The sequence below is a fragment of the Pararge aegeria genome, chromosome 21 (genome assembly GCF_905163445.1).
Source record: "Pararge aegeria chromosome 21, ilParAegt1.1, whole genome shotgun sequence".
Taxonomy (NCBI): Eukaryota; Metazoa; Arthropoda; class Insecta; order Lepidoptera; family Nymphalidae; genus Pararge; species Pararge aegeria.
In genome coordinates this window covers 16459176-16472766 of record NC_053200.1, presented here as the reverse complement: position 1 = coordinate 16472766, position 13591 = coordinate 16459176, and the positions used below count along the sequence as shown (strand labels likewise).

Genomic DNA, 13591 nt, shown 5'->3' with positions numbered 1-13591 from the left:
AATCGATTGTTATAACCCTTTTTACATTTGAAAGTGTGTACTATTAAGCATGTGCATTGTGTAATTTTAATGAAGATCTGATAAATATTGTCGGAGATAAAGGACATATTTCTTCACAGATTGCAAGGCATATGGGACGACGATCGAATGCATGCGTACCATCCTGGAATAGCTCATAGGCTTCTTTTTATCCCGGTAACAGCTCATTTTTTCCGCATTTGTCTTTCAAAATCCGCGCAACGGAGTTTTAGATTGACGTGGTATTTTTAGATAGGCATAGTTGAAATATTATCAAGCTTTTGAGATTGTTTGTTTGAACGCGCTAATCTCAGAAAATGCTGTGTCGATTTCTATTTTTTTTTTGGTAGTATTAATTAAGGCTGTATAATATCACGCTACGACAAACAATATACTTTTTGAGAGATTCAGATACGTGCGATGCGTGAACGGTAATCGTTAATCGGAAATATGTAGTAAGTATATCGGAATAGTTTCTTTAAAGTCTATTGATATTTTAACGTGTGCATATTATGACGATAACAACTTTTATAACTTTTTGAATCGTTATATCTCAGAAACGGTAGCTCGTAAGAAAAAAGTATTGGTACATTTTTATAGGTAATTTTTTTGATCTACAATTTTTGTCTGAGGTACTTTTATGGTAAAACTTACCGTTTTGCTGAAAATCGCGACTTCTTTTACCTTGAATATTTTTTTTCGATATACTGGAATGATGGGGAACTTCTAGACATTGTTTATAATTATGTTTTGAACAATTTGACTGATTTTCAGCTTGTTGGTACTTTATGTAACTTTAATGTCGAAATTGACTGGACTACAGTTTTATCCTGTATCTTAGGGATGGAAGACACATCCATGGTTTGCCATCAGTGTGGCTTTAATAGTATTTTTTTTTTAAATATATAATGTTTCTCAAGTATGTACACAAATTAGTCTAGCCTGTTACATACTCCTTGGATGTGAGCTTTCAAGTTAGACAACTTGACAATAGTTACTCCTAAAAAATTTACTAAATCAACATTATTATAAATTCATTATGTTTAATATTAATGTCAAAGCTACTAATATTGATAACAAGACTAATTTTAGGGCTGACAATAATTAAGAGGCTTCTCTGAATCTGATATATTCAGAGAAGCCTCTTAATTATTTTATATTAATTAATTATATATCACATTTGCATCTGAGTCATGTAGGTACTTGGATATTATATTGACTTTACAATGGTCAGCTGTGGGAGAAGATGAAGTTGTATCCTTTCACCTAGGAGAAAAATGTCTTCTGCCCATTCTAGCCGTGCAGGTATATTAGGTATGCAGTGTAAGTAGTGTTTATATTGATTTACACACAAGTTGAAAGTTACATACTGCTTTTCAACTTCAACTTGAACTTTTGTTTATTTCGCTTAGATTTTTTCTTCTTTTAATTTATGGCTTTTCGTAGTGCCAAACTTCGATTTCATTTCGTGGATTTCCCGCCAATACGTCTTTTTTTTGCCCCAATACCTCATACTCTCCTGAGCACAGACTATGTACGTTCATTAAAAATAGAACACAAGTCAAGTGATGAAAGGACACGTTATTATTTCTTGTCGGTGCTGTCTTATTTTGATTTTGTATTTGAAACGTCAAGAAATAAATGAATAATATTAACAAGAAATGAAAAATATAATTTTAATAAACTACATAAAAAAAATGAAGAGATATAAATATTAAACACTAGCGACTTGGCTGTACGGTGATATACCTTTGTCTGTTACTTATGCTAAAGAATACAGAAAAAAAAAACTGTCACAAATCACAATCACAATACAACTCACAGAGCAGAGCAGAACACACAGACTACGAAATATAATCACTAACCAGTAAATGAACATAATCTGGTTTCTGTCATCTGTCGTAAACTTTCATGTAAAAAAGGCATTCTCCTAAGAAATAAAGAATTTTAAAACTTTTACGAGAGTAAGATCCAAGGTGTTACTATAAAGAAAGAAGCTATAGAATCTATGCGTAAGTTGCAAACGCACGCTAACTGGAGTGTCTCGGGCGCTGGACGGCCGATGCGAGCATGTCCAAGTGGGTCGGGTACGCCGTTTCCGTGAGCTGCGGGGAGCCGCTCGGCTGCTACCAGGGTACGATCCTGGAAGCCGACGGGAACACCATCACGCTCAACAAGGCTTTTAGAAATGGATTTCCGTATCCGAAGTCCCAGGTTACTCTCAAGTGAGTTTCCAGCTTTAGGTAATCCTCATTTAGAAACGAAACAGACTATTTAAGTGGTAATCTTCATTGTATTATCTAATGCCCCACTGCTGGGCCTCGGGCCTCCTCTCATAGGAGATGGAATTGAGAGGAAAACAACACTGCTCCAATGTTTGAGGGCATGCAAGTATTACAATGCCTAAGGGCCGTCATAACGCATTGCAAATGTGTTATTTGTCTGAATGATGCTACCTGTGTGTAAGCTGCTAAGCAATGTACTTACTTACCGTAATCAGTCTAGGTTTGGTGGTCAATATCAGTAATCATGTGAGGCTCATGGCACATGTTTCTTATTGCTGCCATTTAGGCTGTTGATTTTTTATAGTTAAAAAAACATTTATCAAGATCTTATTATAGTTAGCTAGCACTAAAATATTTTCTCATGCTAATTATTAGTTTTTTGAAATACGTTTTTAACATTTAAATTCATGCAAAATTGACTCATATAACACTTGTCACATGAGTAAATTTTGTCAGAATTTTTGTCAACCCATTAAAAATGTTAAATTTATAAAAAAAATAAAGTGGAAATGCAAATAGAACCATCTTATATTCATGGAAATGAATAAGCCTACCATAACCCCACATAGTCTTGTCTGCTCTACCCTTAGAGTGCTTTTATAAATGGGTGGTGAAGAGGGAGAACAACCCTCACCTGAAGTAGTCAAACAAAGGCATGTGAGCACACAATGGCATCTGTGATTTGCTTATATTTAAATGTTTATTCCAGTGCGGCTGACATTAAAGATTTGAAAATCATTGAGGTGAATCAGCCCTCTGCTGTGGAGCAGAGCCACAGCACGGTGGCCGTCAGCAAAAACAACAAGAAGGGCCAGCGAGCAACTGTGTGTGAGAACTTGCAAGCCAACCCTTCGCAGACAAGTACGTATGCTAGCTCACATCGTGCTGGTTTTGTGTATTCCTCATGATAAAATACTATCAAACTAACAGGATTTGAACCTGTTGCAGATACCGCCCGAGCGCTTTACCAGTAAGCTACGCTTTTACATTTGATTCCAAATTAGTACTTGACTTTTTATATAGGGACTACTAAATACTTATATACATTTTAAAATTTATATAATTGACTAGCTTTTGTCTGCGTTCTTATATAAATTGATATAATTGAAAAGTTGTTGAAATAAAACTTCAGTTTTGTGTTTCCTGGATATCGTTCCATTGACTTTTCATCGTGTATAGTATATTAAATTCTTGATGAGTTTCTTTCAAGTTAAATGAATCCAATAAGAAATACAAATAATTTGGAAAACAGGTTAGAAAGGTTGGAAGAATTAATTAATCACAAGAAGAAAATATTTAGTTGTGAATTTGTGCATCGTACAATGTTCAGTAATCGATACGGCAGGCGAGCGGCAGAACTCGACCGACGCGAGCGGCAAGCCCGCCGCCGCCCGCGCCGCGCCGGCGCCCTCGCGCGGCAAGCCCGGCGACGGCCCGGGCGGCCGCGGCAAGAGCGGCGCGGGCAAGTGCTGCGCCGCCGAGTGCGGCCCGGCGGCCAAGGGGCGCCCGCACGAGCGCGCGCGGCGCCGCGACGAGGCGTGCTTCGGCGACGCGGCCGAGCCCGCCTTCCGCGACGACTTCGACTTCGAGGGCAACCTGGCGCTGTTCGACAAGCGCGCGCTGTGGGCCGAGATGCGCGGCGCGCGCCCCGACCTGCTGCCGCCCAGCTTCCGCCACGACGAGAACGTGCTGGGCGCCGCGCCGCCGCCCGCGCGCATCGCGCTGCCCGCGGCGCTGCGCGGGCCCGTGGAGTACGCGGCCGACGACGGGCGCGCCGTGCCCGCCGCCGCGCCGCGCCTGCGCCGCGCGCTGTGGGCCGGCCTGCGCGCGCGCGGCCTGCTGGAGCAGGCGCGCACGCTGCTGGCGCGCGCCGCCGCCGACGTGGCGCTGCGCCTGGCGGGCGGCGGCCGGCGCCTCGAGCCGCGCAACGCGCACCAGGCGCCCGTGGCCGTGGTGCTGGCGGCGGCGCACGGCGCGGGCGCGTGCGGCGTGCGCGCGGCGCGCCTGCTGGCGGCGCACGGCGTGCGCGCGCACGTGCTGCTGAGCGCGGGCGCGGCGGGCGCGGGCGCGGAGGTGCGCGCGGAGCTGCGCCAGCTGGCGGCGGCGGGCGGCGTGCTGGCGGCGGGCGCGGGCGCGCTGCCGGCGCCGGACGTGGTGCTGCTGGCGCTGCACGACCCCGAGCTGGGCGACGCGCAGGCCGCGCACGGCGCCGCGCTGCGCTGGGCGGCGGGCGCGCGCGCGGCCGTGCTGGCGCTGGAGCCGCCGCCGCAGGGCTGGCCGGGCGTGGCGGCGCGCGCGTCGCTGCAGGCGGGGCTGCCGGGCGCGCTGCCGGCGGCGCTGGGCCGCGTGCTGCTCGCCAACGTGGCGCCGCCCGCCGCGCTGTTCCGCGAGCTGGGCGTGAGCTACCAGCCGCCCTTCGGCGCCAGCAGCGTGCTCGCGCTCAACTAGCCGCGGGGACGACGACTCGCACTATACGATAAGACTAGCACTTGCGCAGCTTGCTTCCGATATTTCCCGCGTTCAACTGAACACGAGGTCATTAAGAAAGAGGGTATAGTGCAACACAAACTTTATGATTGTATAATTCTTATTTAAGTATTTTTAACTACACTTGACGGAAATATTAATTTTACCATTTTAAGAAAATGCCAATATAATTTACAGAACTCAGTCAGAACTATCAGGATTTGAAACCGTGACTCTTGGGTAATAGCGGCCTGAGCGCTTTACCACTAAGCTACGGCTCCGGCGGTATGAAAGCCGTAGCTTTGTGGTAAAGCGCGCATGCTGTAATTGCCAGAATCGCAGGTTTAAATCCCGTCGACTCCGAAACTTATAACTGTATTTAAAAAATTTATAAAACTTTTTGTCTTCTCGAACCGAACTACTTGAGTTTTGTTGCGCATAATTCAAATCGGGCACAGCCAATGAGCGCTACCGTCGCGAAGCTACACTCGCAACTAACATCCGCGATGACATAAAGTTTGAATCGAAATTGTATGTACAGAAATTATTATGATTTCGAATAACTTATATTTCACTTTCGCATTAGAATAACAAAAAAAAAATTGTCAACTGACTAATTGTAATCATATTGACACGTTGGCATGTGAGATCATCTAGGTCAGGTCTTTTTTGTTAATCCTTTTAATACCGTTGTAATATTTTTGTTACCATTTCAATTGTAAACTCTGCTGATGTTAGAGTTGTCGTTGTCTGCCGGCTGCACATCTCTCGTTAGTGTTAGACGCGAACTAGGATCTTCAAGTGAATTTTACTGTTGACTTTGTGATGACGATCACAGAAACCATTCAAGATTTCGAAATATTAGTTTGACGTTTCGATGAAAACATGCATTTCGATTTATACTTGCATATTAATAAATCAATGTAATGATATACAAGTACTTACATATACGCTTATGGAGTGATGAATAAATTACATAATTATTTTTACATAGTTGTAGATTTTTATTTCTCGCCGCACCCTCATTTTCTATATTAGTATTAAAAAACGAAAATCTTATCAAAATCTGTTCAGTCGTATTAAAGGCATGTTTCACACAGCAATTTGTTTTGGTAGAAGTAACAAAAGACCAGTGACGGTTATATTCTAGAATGTATGATGTACCGAATAAGTAAGGACGAGTTCACTAAAAACTGAACTGTGGGCTTAATAACATCGCTTAAATCAATACTATTTGAACTAGAGAACACTTCACAATATTAAAATATAACTGCTTCAAGCGATGGTAGTAAGCCGCATTACAGTCGGTCTGCGACTCTACCACTTGTACCGAGAAGAGCCGGCAACAAACTCAGTACAACATCACTTTTTCAACAACATTTTCAGTTTCACAATCTTTAGAATTTGACTATATTGTGAGACATGAGATTGTTAACTTGCGTAGAGGTAGAACCATTCCCGCGATGGATTTTTGTACTTTTCTTAGACGATGCTATGACTATGGCTATGCATAAAGATCTCTCCGGTATAATAGCATGCATCGGATAACTTATATTTTGATTTCAAACTGTCGCATCTGATAAAGTAAGTACTACTTAAAGGAAGAAGAAAAACCAAGAAACATTCAAATCCATTGATTTACTTCCAAAAAATATACACAAAGTCTCAAAAGCCCACGTTAGTAACATACATAATAATAATTACATTAATTTCTGTCGGAAATTGTCCGGGCGCCATGACACTTCGCGCAGTATACGTCCGGCGGGACCATAGTAACCATCACATGAATCTCGCCATGACATCTTCCGAGCCTTTCGTCCCGACTGTTGTCCGGATACTGTTTTATTTACGCAACAGTTAAACTAACTTAACCTGAATGTCCGTTGGGATAATATACCTATTGGTGCTGATACTGATGCACAAACATTTCTAAACACAACTAATTTGACATTCATTAAGATAGTGCTGTCCTTTTTCACTATCCCCAGAAGAAAGGATTTTTTTAGATATGATTTATTCACTAGAGAATCGGCACCATTAGGTATACGAAGATGGCTTTATAATAATTATAAGATTTAAAACCGTACAGGTGCCTGCCCGCGTGGGTAGCTATTATAGAAAATACAACAGTAAAGTGTGGTAAGGTTACGAGGCAGACGAGGCTGGAAAATTGACCTAAAGTTTCCAAATTATTCAGCCCATAGTTGAATTACTTCGGGATTCTGTAATTGCAGATCGGAGGCCGAGGAAATACAGTCAGACAGACATATTGTCCGAAACGCCCGCGATATTGTTAGTAGGTACGCCTTGGAAGACTTGGATCATGAACACGTCCGCTACATAGCAACACCGTTGATCCTCTGACCACATCATCGTGGCTGCGAAGTATGGAGTGCTATTCTTTTACAGCCGCCAATACAGTTTAATTTAGAAGTTCCGCAAGACAGTAAACTCTATATTTTGCAAAATTATATGTATCAACAGAAATCAGAATTTGCAGTAGACCTGCCTTGTCTTTGATCGGGAGATCGGCTTGGCGGCTTTAGGTTCTCTGCGCCGTAAGTTTAAACACTGCCTGTGCCTATTGTGCGATTTTTTAGAAGAGTCATAATGGATGGTCGGCCATCTAGTGTCATTTCTGTTTCCCAGTATTGTCACTAGATGGATCTCCTTCGATGCCATATGCATAAATTGCATTCGCGATCGAGTGAGTAAACTTATCTAAAAAATCTCAAACTTGAACAGGGGGCCGTTCACCTTTCATACTCTATTGTACTACAAACGCGACGTGGTTCATCTTTTGTGACATGTAAAAAAAGACAACTTATACTCTGATGTTTCATTGAAAATACAATTTTGGCTCATAAATAAGCTCAATACAATTTGTGCTTATCAAAAACCTATACAGTATACCTAATATAACAAAAATAGTTTATTTTGGTTGAGTCGAGGATTTCGGGCGCCACGAAAGTTAAAAATGCGCAGAGGGATTTCAAGGATGCGAGTCTATTGATTTGCGCAAAACATTCTCCTCAGTACAAGCAGTAATATAATATTTAAATCAACTTATTTAATAATGACGATGTCCAGGAATGATAAAATTATTTTGTGAACTTTTTGCCTTATACTAGTTTTTTGTGACAAAGTATATTTTATTTACGAGATATATTATGTAACCCAAAGAAGTTTCATTGCGGACTTTCAGCTCTGGTTTTTTCAACTTTCGTGACGTGTACCGTAAGTGTAACATAATTAGTGTTTGTACCTAAGTATAATGAGTAAGAAGCACGTTAAACCTAAAAGCTCGCTTCAGTGCATCTACTAGGCGGGAGGTGTAGTGGCGGTCACTCCAGGGTTAACTTGTTCAAAGAGTAACAAAACTATTGCAAGGCACTTTACTAAAATACTTGAAGCCCTCTTTGCTGTTGAGATGGAACGAACATTATCTACTACGCACCGTAGCCGCCTCAAGTAACCGAAAATCACGCGGTAAGTACCTACGTCTTAAATCAATTAATGCTTTTGTAACGCCAAAGACAAGAACCGAACAAACATGATACAACTTTGGGCTATATTTATATGTCAGCCAAGAAATAAAACTATATTGAAGCAAACCATTCGGCACATTTTACACTTTCCTATTAACCTCATTGCTTATTAACATAGGCACGTTATAACCTTGGTTTTTAAACTGTTTGTACGTGAAAAATTCTATGAAAACTTTTACCTACGCACAAAATGGATTGTCGCCTTTTTTCTATTACACTAGGTAAGTACTTAATCAAAACTCATATTTAAAAATCCTCCAAAATTAAATAATATATGTACCTAGATAATGGCGTCGTTGAGAAAAAATATATAATAATCTTTTTTAAAAGCTTGACTTTGGTATGAGAAACCAATGTTTGATATTATTGCATATTAAGTAGTGATAGATTTCCAAGTGAAGAAACTTGCGTATGGAAATCTCAACATCACTTAATAACCATTTTTATATATTTTTACCTAATATTTTTTTAAAACTTGAAACAACGTAAATTGGTCGATGGAAGGTGAATGTTAGCATTCGAGGCCGCCATTGTTGATACGAGTATGTTTCAGTGACGCACCCGCTTGTATGCTTTGAATGCCACAGCAAGACACCGTCTTACGCATTCCAACAGAGGTCCCGGCCTTACAATATATTCCAGTTCCATGAATAACTTATTAAAGTAGAATTTGCTAAAAAATATACGAAACGTTTTATTCCAACGATCACCGTCGTGTTTCATATATGTAATATGTACAATTAAAAACAGGTTAGTAGTAAATCGATATCTAAAACTGTATACAAGAAACAAATACTTACGAAAAATACATTTCACCGACCCATACACAAACACACATTTTCCAGGAACACTACAGGTTGCATACACATACGCACATACGCACACACGCACACACACACACACACCTGAGTGTTGAGTTGTTTGCTTTGCTGTTTTTAATAAGCAGTGTATGCTTATGAAAAACAGCAAAGCACACAACTTTCAGGATCCCTTGGCGAAGTACGAATTCTACAATAACGAATAATTAAAGTATTCATCAAATCAACCTAATGCCGGGGCACCACAGGGCACGGGTCTCCTGCAGAATGAGCAGGGGATTTTAGTATTATTATCACAATAACTGACTGTATCTACTCTGTGGTCACTCAAAGACTTGAGTTGACCAAAGCCGGAGAGCCGGCTGTCCCGCGCGCCGCGCCGTCGGTCAGTTGTCGGTCAGTGCATATAGCAGTTCGAGTCGCAATCTCGCTGGCCCGCCGTGTGGCCGTGGCACGCCCCGGCCTGCGCTCCCGCCGGGCCAGTCCGCTTTCCAGCGTCTCGCCCCATCTCTAGTTTTCTCTTTGATTGAAGTAAAAAGTGTTGTTTCATTTATTATTTACAGAAACCTTTACAAATTCTATTTATTTTAGATTATACACTGCAGTGCTTTCACAGGAAGCGAGCGGTGCGGACGCCATTGTACAAATCGCACCTCGCCGGGAACCAATAATAATAATATATTTACTTATCAGACATCTTGTTTACTTCTTTATAATTATTAATGAGGGACATATTAATATCTTAATAATTATAGGTTGGTTCTTTCGTCCTTCTACTTCGGTAGTTTTTCAGTATAAAACTACCGAAGTAAAGTCGCTACCACCAACCATCTGTCAGAAGGGTAGGCAAGGTAGAGATACCATTATGTTTGTTTTACATTGATGTGCGGGAGTTGTGCCTGCTTTGTTTAAGCACTAAGTTATTTGGTTGGAATTATAGACAACAAGTTTTTGTCTTTTACAAAAAAGTATAAGTAACCGACCTGTCCGTTTTTCTCGTTAGAGATTTGTGTGCTTAATCAACTCAAAATGTCCGCAACAAGTCGACGTGGCGTATTACTAATGAAATGGCATTAACAAGTAAGTATACTTTTACCCAAAAATATATTTGGCCGACAATAAAATAAAAATAAATCACCTTTATATTACGTTGTCACGTCGACTCGCATCGGACTGGTGATATTCGTTACATCTTGTAGTCCCTCAACACACGGATGGCACACGCCATATGTGACATGCGACTCGTGCGATCAAGTATAAATGTTATAAGTAGTAAAATCACAGCGACACAGACATAAACTATAATCTTAGGTTACGCTACTTATTCCACTAGACCCCTACTAATAAGATAATCCTGGGCGCTGCTTCTCTATACATTTAGTCCACACACGATTAACCACAATTAGTGAATTATAAGTGGAGGCATATCCAACTATAAGTCACAAAATGCGATTGGTTAAGAGTATCAGCCCGATTCAGTAAGTTTTCCAACAGTTAGCGGTCGTCTTCATACAAAGCGCATAATTTGACAGCGACGCGACAACGCTAATTTTATTTTGAAGAAACAGGCCGCCTCGGTTTACCAACTGTCAGAAAAGTTAGGGAATCGTAATAGGCCCAGGCAGCCACCGCGCCGCACGATGAACAAACAATCCCTTCCACCATCGGAATGACAGTTTAATTGCGCCTCGCGCTCAACTACTACATCTTACTATACTAAGTTATAAAATCTATTACAAATTGTCCCGATTTTCATAAAAATACACATCGCCCGAGCCTCGAGTATTTTTGATTTATCACCCGCGCATCATTGTTTCACAAGCATTAGCTTGTGAAACAAATGTTTGTACCTAGACTGCGAAACAGTCGTGTTAGTGATTATTAAAAATGCGTTGCTTTATATTAGTTTCATAGTTGTAATATAGGTATTTATTTACGCTTGTGTTGTTGTATAAGTTTTTTTTAACCCATTGCCACCCAAATCATAAAAAAATAAAAGGCAATCAATTAAATATACAGTTTTGTTAAGAAAGGCATATTATACGATATATATAGCACGCTAAAAGGATCGGACTGCTAACGCGATTCCCGCAGAACAGCTAAACTATTTATGTTCTACTGGATTTGGATTAATATTATTTCCAAAGTATCGGTCATTGGGAGTCTCGTTTGCGAATTGAAATGACAGAAGGACCCTTTATTTCAGTGCATAAAGTAAACTCTTTAATGCGAAGTGTCTCTGCAAGGAATGTCCCTACAATACAATATTACTTGCGTCAAAAAAAAACCCGTTTGTATCTGATACATAATCGTATGCTAATGAATACTTGACGTCAATTTCAATCGAGGGCCGAATGCCGTTCTCTGCAGTCTGGTCGCTGGAATGAATCCGTTTTTGACGTCGACCGGCAATGGCGCATGTCAGACAATAATGTAAAATCGTAGTAAAAAATTAGAAAAATATTTTTTTCTTATTTACACTAAATTATTGTACAGTAGATATAGTGACATAGTTATTATGATACTCTTATGTTAGTACGGCAAATAAATTAGTATTTTTGCCGCAAAGCAACGCACTTTTAAAGTTACATCGTCCATTTAATCACGACCTGCCAGAAAAGCCCTCAAGCACTCAGCTCGAGCGGCGAGGAAAACAAAAACGTGCATACAGAGTGCCCAGTGCGAGATTTTCTACCTATTCGAACGCGTGAAAGTTAACTACGATATTCTAGAAAGCTTTATTGATTATTGTATGAAATTAATTAATACTGAATTTAGTCGTAGAACAAAAGTTGATAATTTTAATGTAAACAACTAAAGGCGGAGAACTTTCTCATATGTTTTATTGAACGCTGCGTATGGTATCGCAGGAGCGCCTGTTACTCACAATACTGAGAAACCGCACTGTCACTAGATGGCGCTCTTTCGGTACCATATGAATAAGTAAACGTAGGAGGAAAATCTCACACTTGTCACTCTGGTGGCTCTTCTCACTCATGTTTGTCTGTACGCGATACATGCGACGGTCGCGAGCTGGACTACACGTTAAACGTTCTACAACAATGTTAATATGTACTTGTATAAAGCGAGTCCGTCGGGACGGACGCGCGGTATAAAACTGATATGCCTTCTCACTGTATAAACATCACTTGCCTTAGTACAAGATTTGCAATCGAGGAATCGATTACGAGTAAGGAAATATTTAAACATCGGAGTAAAATGGACCTTAGTTACTTTGACTAATTAATGGAACGTTTGTAAAATAAAAATATGAAGTACATCATTTGGGACTCTTAACAAGAGTTGCATTAGATCCATTTTACTTTGACGTTACAGATTTTGATATGCGAAAACGACTCCTCAATTTCGAGCGAGCAAAATCTTGCACTAAGACTTCAGTAGCAGTGTATAAAAGCTATCTACTCGGTTTCGAGTCACCGGGGGCTCACTGACGAGTTTCCATGTTTCTCCATTTTAGTGCACGAGGCTTGTGCGAACGGGGCTGCTATGCTTACTACAGTTTTCGAGATAATCAAAACTTTTTCAAACTATAATAAAGCGATAATCAACACGTTCCGAAAGTATAGCATGGAAATGAAAGCATATGTTATACTCGTCAGTGGTAACCCTGGAAAAACGGAGGCGGAAACATCTTTGAACAAGCAACGTGGCCTGATAAAAAGCGACCTAAAAGTCTAAATCAAATCGTAGTTTTAACTTTAAACACCCGACGCGACATACGCCCCGTCGTTTCGGGTGTTTGGCAAGTCGGCGTCATGGGACAAAAGTGTTTCCGCCTCACACAGAATTACACCTCCGCCTCACACGGAACATTTCAGTAGCCGATAACAGCGAAGCGTCTATACTACACGCACTTACATAAACAACATCAATAACATCAAAATTTCTTAAATTACGAGGAACTTGCGATTCCTTTTCTCGGATCCAACTAGATCACTCTTAGGACTACTGATTATTTTACCGACAGACACGTCAACCTTGAACTGAGGTCGGGTAGACGTGCTGGCACATCTGTAGCATAGGGTAAAAACTATAAGTGGCCGCAGGTAGTCTTTGTTTTGCTTTTAAAAATACTTTGTTCAAAATATTTTCAAAAATAGAAAGCATTTGATAAAGCAGCTCAAAAATAAATAAGTTAAAACATTTTAAAACCTAGTGGTAATTGGCATGGGTATGTATCAAAACACAGAAAGAGGATAAACTAAGCGTCAATTACATGCGTGTGAGAGAGATAGCGGATGTTCCACAATGCCGCCATTCTGTTTCGCACGCACGTTTGAAATATTAATTTTACAACCAATTCCGACGCTGCTCTCGCGGGACAGTTGTAGTTCGAAACGGCGCTCCCTGCCGTCTGGGCTGCACGCTCCGGCAGGTGTGGCAGGCTTCTCACTTGACATCGAATACATCACATTGTTTTGGAGTAAGGAAACTC

General features: G+C 41.0%; 1 protein-coding gene across 1 annotated transcript; it reads left to right on the top strand.

The window, feature by feature from the left end:
• Window positions 1-1841: 1841 nt before the first annotated feature.
• On the top strand, window positions 1842-5762 carry LOC120633223 (enhancer of mRNA-decapping protein 3). Its single transcript, XM_039903377.1, has 3 exons — window positions 1842-2243; window positions 3013-3164; window positions 3649-5762. The coding sequence occupies exons 1-3, from the start codon at window positions 2089-2091 to the stop codon at window positions 4749-4751; spliced, it is 1410 nt and encodes a 469-aa protein (XP_039759311.1). The 5' UTR covers window positions 1842-2088; the 3' UTR covers window positions 4752-5762.
• Window positions 5763-13591: the final 7829 nt, after the last annotated feature.

Bases quoted from the DNA above. Each gene is read 5' to 3' on its own strand.
- LOC120633223 (XM_039903377.1), top strand. From the start codon at position 2,089: ATGTCCAAGTGGGTCGGGTACGCCGTTTCCGTGAGCTGCGGGGAGCCG. The intron at 2,244-3,012 runs GTGAGTTTCCAG...TGTTTATTCCAG, and splicing joins AAGTCCCAGGTTACTCTCAA to TGCGGCTGACATTAAAGATT. The intron at 3,165-3,648 runs GTACGTATGCTA...TCGATACGGCAG, and splicing joins AGCCAACCCTTCGCAGACAA to GCGAGCGGCAGAACTCGACC.